The 11,787-nt window shown below is 50.5% G+C and overlaps 1 protein-coding gene across 1 annotated transcript; it reads left to right on the top strand.

The window, feature by feature from the left end:
• Positions 1-8,281: 8,281 nt before the first annotated feature.
• LOC109779122 (uncharacterized) lies at positions 8,282-11,718 on the top strand. The gene is made up of 4 exons (XM_020337728.4): positions 8,282-8,506; positions 10,358-10,978; positions 11,063-11,108; positions 11,196-11,718. Exons 1-4 carry the CDS (start codon positions 8,431-8,433, stop codon positions 11,443-11,445), a joined length of 993 nt encoding a protein of 330 aa, XP_020193317.1. The 5' UTR covers positions 8,282-8,430; the 3' UTR covers positions 11,446-11,718.
• The last annotated feature ends 69 nt before the right edge of the window (positions 11,719-11,787 follow it).

Below are 11,787 nucleotides of genomic sequence, written 5' to 3'. Positions count from 1 at the left end.
CTTACTAAACCGCATCCTGGCAAATGAAACATGTGGTAGCACGGAAGGGGGGGGAGAACGATAACGTGACTCCGTCCACGTTAACGTCGGAGAAAGTCGGATGACGCAAGGCTGGTATGCTACAACAGTACCACCTTGCTGCCCTTCATGTCACCACATGATTAGGCCATCTCTCATCAGAGATCGTCGCAACTTTGGAACATGCGGGGGAAAAGAACGATAACGTGACTCCGTCCACGTTAACGTCGGAGAAAGTCGGATGATGCAAGGCTGGTATGCTACAACAGTACCACCTTGCTGCCCTTCATGTCACCACATGAGTAGGCCATCTCTCATCAGAGATCATCGCAACTTTGGAACACGCGGGTAGTTGCCTTACAAGCAACGAGGTATTTACCGACACTCATATGCCACGCACAAACTTTCAAGCAAACATGCAAAACACTTATCATAGCAAATGTTCAAACATGCTTGCCTGGTTCGGAGAAGTCGGAGTCTAGCACGGCGAAGTTCGCGGCTCCGTCACCTCTTCCGAAACCTACGGCAATCACGAAAAACGGGTACTAACGTGAAAACCAATGGGTGCACAGAAACTTCTCCAAATAATTTTCAAATAAATCCCATAAAAAACTAGACAAAATTTGAAGATTGTCAAAAAAAGAATCACTCAAAAATCCCTTTTTATTAAAAAGTTATAAAGGTTTCTGTCCAGGGACTTATCTGTAATGAAACAGAAAAGTTCCAGGGTTTTAACTGAGAAAACAGAAAACGGTTCGATTGGAAATGCGCAAGGTCAAGAGAGAAAACGTATTTTTCCCGAAGGTGCCAACAGAAAACGGTTCGCGAAGGAATAGAATAGAGGCTGACAAGCGGGGTCCACATGTCAGGTTTGAAAAGCTCGCCGGCGCCCGAAGACTGCGGTGGACGCCGGCGCCGAACCACGGCGAGTTAGGAGGATCGGAGGGTACCAAGAGCTTCAGCTTGTTCTTCCGCGTCGGTGGGTGGTGGACTCGACCAACGGGGAGCACCACGTCGACGGCGACACTATCTCCGGCGGACGGCGGCTCGGGTGAGGATGGGGAACTCCGGTGGAGGGCTGCAAACTTCGAATTGAAGCGCGGGTCAGAAGGAGGGATGCATAGTGAAGCTACTGGCAAGAGAAGGGAGGCGGAGGTGCACACACGGGGGCGAATCGAGCTGGATCCCGTGGCGGGTCGCGGCGGCCGGAGTCGAGGAAGGAGACCTCCTCGGGGCTCTTCCAGTGGCTAGGCGTGCTCTAGGTGGAGTGCAGGGATGGTGGGTGCTCGAGTTGAAGCTCGGGGCCTCTATTTATAAGCGGATCGACGGGGTGGCCGTGAACGGAGAATCTCCGGCGAGCGATTACAGCGATGTAGTGGATTGGCAGGAGGTTTGAGTGGCCAGGCAGCATCAGTGGAGGTTACTGGTGTCATTCCACAGCTAAACGGAGTTGGTCTTGGCGTAATGGCGTCGGTCCACGGTGAGGTGACCGCACGGGCTCGACGGCGGCAGAGAGCGCGCTCCGCGCCCTGCGGTTCACGACGAGAGCGGCAGCGCATTCGGGGGAGTGGAAGGCCACGCGGCGAGCTACGGTGGCTTGGGCGGCGCTGGGTGGCGCCGTCAGCGCCATGCCTCCCGCTGGCGGCCGCAAAGCCGCCGCTGGCGTCGGTCACGGGGCGGCGCACCTTCTGCTGCTCGTCGCCGACGTCCGCAAGGTGCTAGGCGTTCTTGCGGTGCAGGAACAAGGGGGAGAGGACGAGGAGCAAGGCAACACAGTGGCACTGTCGAGATCGACAACCATCTCTGAAGAAAACGACAGTAGCACTGAAATGTTCTCTGAACCTGAATTTGACAATGCACTGCAGGTGTTCGACAGAAAGATTTGGCTATGAGATAAATTTTTCTGGGGCTGTAACTTGGTGAGGTGACCACTCAATGCACCCAGAGGCTGCCTGATTTTACTTGGAATTTTTGGAGAAGGATTTGAATGAATTTCACCAAATTTGACAAATCTGGTCCAAACTTGCAGCAAGTGTAGTTTGAAAAATTTGAATTGAAGACCAGTGGATCTTCATGGATCTTGGTTGAGGGTTCAAAGGACTAGGGAGGAGGGTTGGTTTGGGGGCAAAAATCAAAACAGAAAGTAGAGTTCCTTTGTAAATCACCAATGGATAGAATAGAAGACAGAAATTTATTTGAATAAGATTTAAATGGAAAATAAACATAGGGGAGGTTCAACTTGCTGGATTAGCTGCCAAACATGATCCAAAGATGAGGGGAGGGTTAGGAGAGAGTATTTGCACTAAGGCCATGGCAAGAGGGAAATGTTGGAAGTGGTAAAGGATTATTCCAAAAGCCATAGTGCAAATTTCAAAGAGATTTTCAAAAGGCATTTTCCCAAGTGAAAAGTATTTTGTCTTGAGTCCAAATGAAAAGCAAGAACCTCCAAGACCAAAGACAGATCTTGGGTGAATCCAAATAAAACTTTTGCCATAAAAAAATTTGAAAGGGAGAGTTCTTTTGAAGAAAAATTTAAATCACCTCCCTCAAGTCAAATGAAATCTTTTGAAAAATCCAAATAACAACTTGGGTGTCACATTAAACTTGTACGAGAAATGGTATTTAAAGGAGAACATGGTCGGAACCACGATTGCAAAAGGCCAGATCCCAGATATAAGATGAACTTATACCGAGGGAATAATTAACTTAAGAGAAGCTTTAATGATAAGATCTACATCGTGTCCATGGGCATGAACACAAAGTTCAAGGTCGACTCCCACTTCTCCAATGCATAACCTTTTATCCACTTCTCGTTATCGAAGTTGTAGTGTTGAAAAGTTATCTGGCGAAGCACCAGAAGAGTATGACTCGTGAAAACTTCCGGGTTCACACGGTTTTAGAGAAGGTATAGGTTCAACCCATCGGGGCATCTTAGAAACATATACCACAAGCTTCAAGAGTAAATATCACCAGCTCGAAAGCAGAGCAAGGCTGAGAAAGTAGAGGATACAATTTACCAAAGGCATTATGTATCCGAGGGAAGGCTCGCAAGGTTATTGAATATGAAGGACGCTGTCGGATAAAATCCATTAAAGGATCTGTCGGTCCATAACAGAGCTGATGTGAGCATCGGCACACAACCAGAGGAAGTAACAATGCAAAGGCATTGGATTATAGAAACAACTGACTAATCTAGAGCTCAAATGCAAATGAATTATGATTTTCAAATCAAGGGATCAGAAGCAATGTTCTGATTAGGGATGGATAAGTTGAATAGTCTTAGGGATACAATCGACAATAATTTGATTAGTCGAGAACCAGCTCATGTTAAAAAAATGACGTCTGAGCCGGAAGGATGAATTCTAGGATATGATTGAGGATTGCGAGCATTCGCAACATATTGAATCAATGGACTCAAAATGATATTTGACAAAGGATGCCAATCAGATTACCAGACTTAAGGGATTAACCATAATGCAAGCAAGCAAGAATTTCAAGAGCAAGAGGATGCTCAGGATTTTTGGAAGATCGAATGGTATTTCGAAAACTTTTGTGAAACACATGAACAACTGGGAAAGAGCGGATACTCGATAAGCGCGAGGAATTATCCGTAAGGGTATTCATGAGGCAAGAACTATATAGCAGTAAGCTCAAAGGATTCTTGGAACAACGGAGAGCGGTTCGGGGCATCTTGTATTAACAAGATCAACTTGGAATAGAATTAAGAACGACGGTTGTAAGTATTTATCCATAGGGATAGATCAGTGGTAGGGAATTGCAAAAGCAACGAGCACGAAGTCTCGAAAGAGTATCGGGGAGTAACTTCGAAATCTTCTGGTGCAGTAGGCGATCATCTGTGATAAGGGGCTCTCCGGGAGAAGTAGTTGCGAGAACCTAGAGTCAGATTTAGTAAAATCATTTAACCCGAATAGAAGAGAGATCAGAGTCCCAGAGTAAGGATCGAGGATTAAAAGATCCTAATACCACCCAATGGCGACGTGGGCCCGTAAGCCACACAACCATGTTAGTAAAAGTTTTACAATGACTAGACTCGACTTCGGCCAAGGAGTTGGAAAGGGGGATTCCTACAGGCAGTTGGCTCTGATACCAACTTGTGACGCCCCCGATTCGACCGTACACTAATCATGCACGCAAATGTGTACGATCAAGATCAGGGACTCACGGGAAGATATCACAACACAACTCTACAACATAAATAAGTCATACAAGCATCATAATACAAGCCAGGGGCCTCGAGGGCTCGAATACAAGTGCTCGATCATAGACGAGTCAGCGGAAGCAACAATATCTGAGTACAGACATAAGTTAAACAAGTTTGCCTTAAGAAGGCTAGCACAAAAGTAGCAACGATCGAAAAGGCAAGGCCTCCTGCCTGGGACCTCCTAACTACTCCTCGAAGCCGAACTCCATGTAGAATCATCCTCGGGATCTCTAGCTCCTGGACTCCAGCATCTAGTTGCGACAACCAGGTATAGAAAGGGGAAAAGAGGGAGAAAAGCAACCGTGAGTACTCATCCAAAGAACTTGCAAGCAGGGAGCTACACTACATATGCATGGGTATATGTGTAAAGGGCCATATCGGTGGACTGAACTGCAGAATGCCAGAATAAGAGGGGGATAGCTAATCCTGTCGAAGACTACGCTTCTGGCCACCTCCATCTTGCAGCATGTAGAAGAGAGTAGATGGTAAGTTCACCAAGTAGCATCGCATAGCATAATCCTACCCGGCGATCCCCTCCTCGTCGCCCTGTTAGAGAGCGATCACCGGGTTGTATCTGGCACTTGGAAGGGTGTGTTTTATTAAGTATCCGGTTCTAGTTGTCATAAGGTCGAGGTACAACTCCGGGTCGTCCTTTTACCGAGGGACACGGCTATTCGAATAGATAAACTTCCTTGCAGGGGTGCACCACATAACCCAACACGCTCGATCCCATTTGGCCGGACACACTTTTCTGGGTCATGCCCGGCCTCGGAAGATCAACACGTCACAACCCCACCTAGGCTCAACAGAGGGGTCAGCACGCCGGTCTAAATCCTATGCGCGCAGGGGTCTGGGCCCATCGCCCATTGCACACCTGCACGTTGCGTACGCGGCTGGAAGCAGACCTAGCCTAGCAGGCGTTCCAGTCCAATCCGGCGCGCGTCGCTCCGTCGCTGACGTCACGAAGGCTTCGGCTGATACCACGACGTCGAGTGCCCATAACTGTTCCCGCGTAGTTGGTTAGTGCGTATAGACCAAATGGCCAGACTCAGATCAAATACCAAGATCTCGTTAAGCGTGTTAAGTATCCGCGAACACCGACCAGGGCCAGGCCTACCTCTCTCCTAGGTGGTCTCAACCTGCCCTGTCGCTCCGCCAGAAAGTAACAGTCGGGGGCCGTCAGGAACTCAGGCCCACCTCTACCGGGATGGAGCCACCTGTCCTTTCAGCCCCCTCATCAGAACCACTTGCGGGTACTCAACGAGCCGACCCGACTTTAGTCACCACATGTGTCATGTATATAAAGTATATAGTATATACCCATGATCACCTCCCGAAGTGATCACGACCCAGTAGTATAGCATGGCAGACGGACAAGAGTGTAGGGCCACTGATGGAACACTAGCATCCTATACTAAGCAGTAGGATAGCAGGTAAGGGTAACAACTGTAGCAACAATGACAGGTTATGCAACAGAATAGGATTAACCGAAATCAGTAACATGCTACACTACTCTAATGCAAGCAGTATAGAGAAGAATAGGCGATATCTGCTGATCAAGGGGGGGCTTGCCTGGAAGCTCAGCCGAGAAGGAGGGGTCGTCAACACCGTAGTCGTACTGGGTAGGAGCGGTGTCAGTCTCGGTGTCTAACGAGAGAAGAGGGGGAAGAAACAATAAATATAATGCAAACATAAGCATGACGGTGCATGACAAGACAATGCGCGGTGCTAGGTGTGCCCTAACGCGGTAGGCGGTGATACCGACGAAGGGGGGAAACATCCGGGAAAGTATCCCCGGTGTTTCGCGTTTTCGGACAGATGAACCGGAGGAGGAAAGTTGCGAGTTTGCTATGCTAGGGATGTGTGGTGGACGAACGGGCTGCGTATCCGGATTCGTCTCGTCGTTCTGAGCAACTTTCATGTATAAGGTATTTTCATCCGAGTTACAGATTATTTTATATTAATTTCTAAAGTTTTAAATCATTTTCTAGAATTAGCAGATTATTTTAATTCGAAATTGCATTTATGACGTCAGCATGACATCAGCGATCAGTTTGACCGTTGACCAGTCAAGCTGACGGGTGGGTCCCACTGTCATAGACCGTTTATCTAATCAAATAATTATGGTTAATTAACAGGGTTAATTAGATTAATTAACATGATTAATTAATTTATTAATTATCTTAATTAATTAATTATGTTATCATTATTATTCTTTTTTTAATCCATTTTGTTCTGGGGCTGGGCCCACATGTCATTGGCCCTAGGGGCCTTAGCGGGTTAGGGCGGCGGTTAACGGCGCGGGCGCTGGGTGCGGGCGCTCGTGCCCGAGGCCACAGCAGCAGGCCGAGCACGGCGGCAGAGGAGCACGGCGCGGGGAGGCCGCAGGGCACGCGCGCGGGCCGCAGCAGCAGCGGACAGAGCACCGCCGGCGGCCGCCGGCGCACACACTGGGTGCGGCCGGTGCGCGGGTCATGCGCGCAGGGACGCACGGGAGCGCACTCGGGCATGGCCAGGGCGCGGCCCAGCCATGGTGAGTGCGGGGCCGGAGCGCGAGAGGCGGGCGCGGTCAGATCCAGCGACATAAGCAGAGGGGGAGAGGAGAGGGGCGAGGCTCACGGGCGATGCAGGGGAACGGCAGCGTGCTCGAGGAGGAGGAGACGACGACGGTGGGCGGCTCCGACGAAGCAGTGGCGGGACGAGGCGGCGACGGTGTGCGGCGGCGGCGTGCGTGGACGGCGTCCGGCGAAGAGGTGGGGCGAGGACGAGCGACGGAGACGGGGAGGCGGCACCGACAACGGCAGGTGGCGGGGCGGCTGCGACGAGGGTTCCGGGCGGCGGCGGCAAACGCCCCTGATCCGATCTGGAACGGGGAGGGGCAGAGGGGGAGTGGAACGAGTCGGGGGGGAGTGGAGCAACTGGGGGAGGGGGTTAGGGTTTCGGGGTGAGAGGCCATATAGGCCAAGGCTGGGCTGGCCTGCCCAGGGTGGCTGTGGCCAGCCGGCTGAGCCGAGGCCCAGTTGGCCAAGGGGGGCTTCTTTTACCTTTTTTATTTTTTTGTTGGTCTTGTTTTTTTTCTTTTATTTATTTTTCCTACTCTGTTTTAATTCAACTTAAATTATTTATGCATTTGTAAAAGTGTGGTACCTTCACCTTAAATACCTAGGCATTATTTGGCACACTCCAAAATTTTTGTTTTAATGTTTGAAAACTTTTATTGTTTGACTTTATTCTAAATTTGAATTTGAACAGGTTTTGAATCAACGCGAGGATATCAACAGTAACTGAGGTGACGTCGCATCATTAGCAGGGAATTACTGTAGCTTAATTATCCGGGCGTCACAGTCGTTGAACGAATTAGACCGAGGCAACACTCCGGACACGTCGTCGAACTCCAGATCTGGCACCCCGCCACCACTAAGACGCCGAAGGAGGAAGCCATACCTGTCATCCACGAACCACGAACCCAGCACACGTCCCGTCTTCCAGACTTCGTCGATGCAAACCACAATCTGCATCCGCTCCTGGACTACCTCCCAAGTTCCACGCCGGCGCTGGAGCAGACGTCGTCGCAACGACGGAGCCCGAGGACACAGGTCCACCACGAGGATGTCGCCGCCGCCACATCATCCTTACTTGAATAGACTGGTTTCCAAATCCATCCTCAACCATAGGACCAATGGCCTTGTCAGGGAAGGATCCGAAGAATCTTTATTCAGCGATGTCATCATTGTCGCCGAAGAATCCTTACTTGAACAACCTAAAAACCTAGACTACGAGAAAGTAAAAACGATCCACATGCGTAGATCCGGCGACCCCCTCATCACCGACGACCGAGATCGCCGAAAAACGGCCCTGAAAGATTGGACTGACTCCGATTGTAGATGCTCTTACCAACATTCTTCCCTAGTGCGGATGGGTAGATACATACGAGTATTGTATTCGGTATTCCATTCCAGACTGATGCTGCAGTGACAGTGAGAGCGAGGGAGCGTGCTTTCTCTCTCTCACCTTGTGCCTTTTCCGCCCATCCCTCTCTCTCGTGCCTCCTGCTACCCCCACCGTCCGCCATCACCACCTTTTCCTTTCCCTTCCCTTCCCTCGGGCAGCCCCCAAAAAACAACACTAGCTGAGGCTGCGGCGGCGACCCACTTCTTTCTTGTCTGGTTGCGGAGCGACCGGCGGCGAGGATGGTGGTTCGCCTCCTCTTCCTCCTCCTCCTCCCCGTTTGCTCCTTCCTCTTCCTCGAGCTCCCCTCGGTCTCAGGTACTTCCTCTTCTTTCTCCAGCTGCTCTGTCGCCATAAAACCCTGCCACCACTATAATTACTGTTTAGATCCCCGTCCCGGCGGCTCATCTGCACAAGTATCGCGGGCATTTTTAGATTCCGAAATGTACTCTTGCGCTTCTACCTACGGCTGCAGCACACGATTTCTTTTCTTCAGGCGATATTCATACACATACGACGGACGAACGATTAATTCTGAACTTAACGTCCCCTTCAATCTGTACACAAATCGAGTAAATAGCATAAAACTACCACTTTTCGTCCTATGGTTCCAAAAAAACCACCACTTTTTTGTTTGTGACTGATACCTACCACTTTTCTCGTCGACTGTCTCAAAAAACCCAAATCGCCCGTTGCTAGCGTTTTAAACCGTTTTCTGACGGTCCGGGCCCGCCTGTCAGGCCACGTCAGCGCCGCGCGTTTGTTTGATCGTTAACTGACATGTAGGGCCCACATGTCAGTGTCCCTTCCTCATAAAAAAGCAAGCAGATCCCTGCAAACATTTAAGAAACGCAATCGGGTCCCTGTGAACTTTACAAAAAAGCAATCGGGTCCCTGTGGCGCCGTGGCCGTGATCCCGCAGCCAAGCTCGCCGACCAGCAGCCGCCGTGACGAGCTCGCCGGCCAGCAGCCATGGTGCCACCGCGGAGGGGCGGTGAGGTCCCTCATGCGCCAGGCGGCGGGCGCGTCGTCCTCGGAGTCGTTGGGCGTCTTGCGCTTCCTGGGCGGTGGCGGCGGCGGGCAGGAGGGGGGCGGTGCCCTGGGGCGGAGGCGGAGGCGGGCCCGCTCGATGTCGAGGGCCTGGAGCACGGGGTCCTCCTTGCGGGCGTTCCTGGCGGCGCTGGCTGCAAGGAAGGGAGGAAGGGTGAGGCGGAGGCGGAGAGCGGAGGAGGAAGAAGGGAGGAGGGAGGAGGGCGGCGTACACGAAGGCGGGGCCGTCGCGGCGGCCGAGGAGCAGGATGGGGGTGGCCGGCGAGCGGGCGGCGCCGGGCAGCCGTCGGGGAGCTCCAGGCGCGAGGCCACCCTGCCGGGCCACCATGACCCGTTGGGGCGGCGCACCCACACCAGCGGTGCTGGCCGACGAGCTCGTCACGGCGGCTGCTGGTCGGCGAGTTTTCATTAGAGTTTCTTAAATGTTCATAGGGACCCGATTGCGTTTCTTAAATGTTTGCAGGGATCTGCTTGCTTTTTTATGAGGAAGGGACACTGACATGTGGGACCCACATGTCAGTTAACGGTCAAACAAACGGTCAAAGTGACGGTTCATTTAGCTGCGGGCTCCACCTGTCATAAACCCGATTAATTTTTTAGCAACGGGCATTTTGGGTTTTTTGAAACAGCCGACGCCGATTCTGGTAGTTATCAGTCACAAACAAATTTGTGGTAGTTTTTTGGAACCATATAACGAAAAGTGGTAGTTTTATGCTATTTACTCACACAAATCCCACTCTATGTCTGGAGTAACACAATACTACTTACTTCAGCATTTACATCTCGATCTGGGACTGGGAGAGATTAATTGTGCTGATTTGTGCGTGCTTCAGATTGGGGAGCATCACGGTATAGATACATATACTGGGAGTGGGATGGGATATCCATGTGTGGCCCATTCCTTCTCTTTTCATACTGCTAATTACCTACAACTGAGCATGCATGTAACGATAATTTCTTTTCTAAGATTTCATTTTCATTTCATAGCCCTCTTGGGCAATATGCATCTCATACATACTTTCTTGCGTACTTAGTTCTATGCCTGTGCTCTATCAGAACATGAAACCTACCATTCCATGCTAGTTAATCACTCTAAATACTTCATTGTTGCTAACGCAGGCAAACCAACTGTCCATGATGACTTGGATCCAGCTCAGGTGACCAACCCGACCACGCCCATCACAGTCCCATCGACGAACCCAGCACCAACAATCATCACCGTGCCGTCCACAAACCCTACCATCACAATCCCTTCATTAAACCCTTTGCCCACACCTATCACAACCCCCTCAAACGACCCTTCTACCACATTACCATTGCCAACCCCTTCGACATCTGCACCGAACACGCCAGTCACCATTCCTGTTACCACCCCTTCGACATTCCCCCCATCGGCACCCCTGACAAACCCAGCGGCGAACCCAATGGTGCCTACTGTCGGCACTACACCGCCTACTGCTCCGACCACTACTCCGGTCACAGCTCCAGTTGTGTCAGGGCAGCAAGCCTGGTGCGTGGCCAAGGCCGGCTCATCAGAAACCGCGCTCCAGGACGCACTGGACTATGCGTGCGGTATTGGTGGAGCAGATTGCTCACCGATACAGCCATCAGGGAGCTGCTATTATCCAAATACCTTGGAAGCCCATGCGTCATACGCCTTCAACAGCTATTACCAGAAGAACCCAGCACCCTCCAGCTGCGACTTTAGGGGTGCCGCAATGCTTGCCAATGCTAATCCAAGTAAGACGGTTTCTCCTTCTAGATAGCTTCAAGGATTTTCAGTTTGGTGTTCTGAAATATCATGCTCACATCTCCTCTTTGCAGGCTCAGGAACCTGTGTATTGGCATCATCAATGTCTTCTCCAACGAGGTGAAGCTTACAAATTTGCATTCTGGTAACATGGAACTCTCGTGCTTAATGCAATGATGTGTATGGTGAACTATTTCATCTTTGCAGCTCTACTGCTGGATCCACTGCTCCTACTACATCATCCACTAGCCCTGTTACTAGTTCATCTGGTTCTGATCCAGGATCATCAGTACTGAACTCTAGTGGCTCAGGCATTTCTGGATCATCGGACTTTGGGTCGGACTTCCCAGGAGAGGCCAACACCGGCAATGGTTGGCACTCAATCTTGCCCTCTGGCTGGTCCTGGGCAGGTTTGTTCTCAACGCTTGCATTGCCATACGTTGGAGGGATATTTTGAAGAACGAAGCTGCTCCAGAATTTTGGAAACTGTGAGAGTTGAAGTGGTGGCAAAGATTTAGAGTTTTGCCTTTAGCTGTAGTGGTTGTATCCTGTATGAGTAGGCCAGAGTTGTGTGCTAGTAGGAAGTAGGCTTATTGCCTGTATTAACCAGTGGATGTAGTCTCTAGGTGTATTAAATCAAATGTTGATTATGTGCACTTCTGCTCTTGCAAGTTATTGTATTTTGCTCAGTTTGAATGTATGATTTAAACTTGAAGCAGCACATGCAAAATCTTGGAAGTGCAGTTGGGGCCATTAAGTTTTGTGAAGCGAGTTTAGGTGGTCAATCTCCAACTCTGAT

Source organism: Aegilops tauschii, chromosome 4, assembly GCF_002575655.3.
Source record: "Aegilops tauschii subsp. strangulata cultivar AL8/78 chromosome 4, Aet v6.0, whole genome shotgun sequence".
In the NCBI taxonomy this organism is placed as follows: domain Eukaryota; kingdom Viridiplantae; phylum Streptophyta; class Magnoliopsida; order Poales; family Poaceae; genus Aegilops; species Aegilops tauschii.
Note: the sequence above shows the minus strand (reverse complement) of the source record. Positions and strands in the feature narration are given on the sequence as shown.

Excerpts from the sequence above, each read along its gene's own strand:
- LOC109779122 (XM_020337728.4), top strand. The coding sequence starts at position 8,431 with ATGGTGGTTCGCCTCCTCTTCCTCCTCCTCCTCCCCGTTTGCTCCTTC. Across the intron at positions 8,507-10,357 it reads CGAGCTCCCCTCGGTCTCAG|GCAAACCAACTGTCCATGAT; the intron begins GTACTTCCTCTT and ends TTGCTAACGCAG. Across the intron at positions 11,109-11,195 it reads TCAATGTCTTCTCCAACGAG|CTCTACTGCTGGATCCACTG; the intron begins GTGAAGCTTACA and ends TCATCTTTGCAG.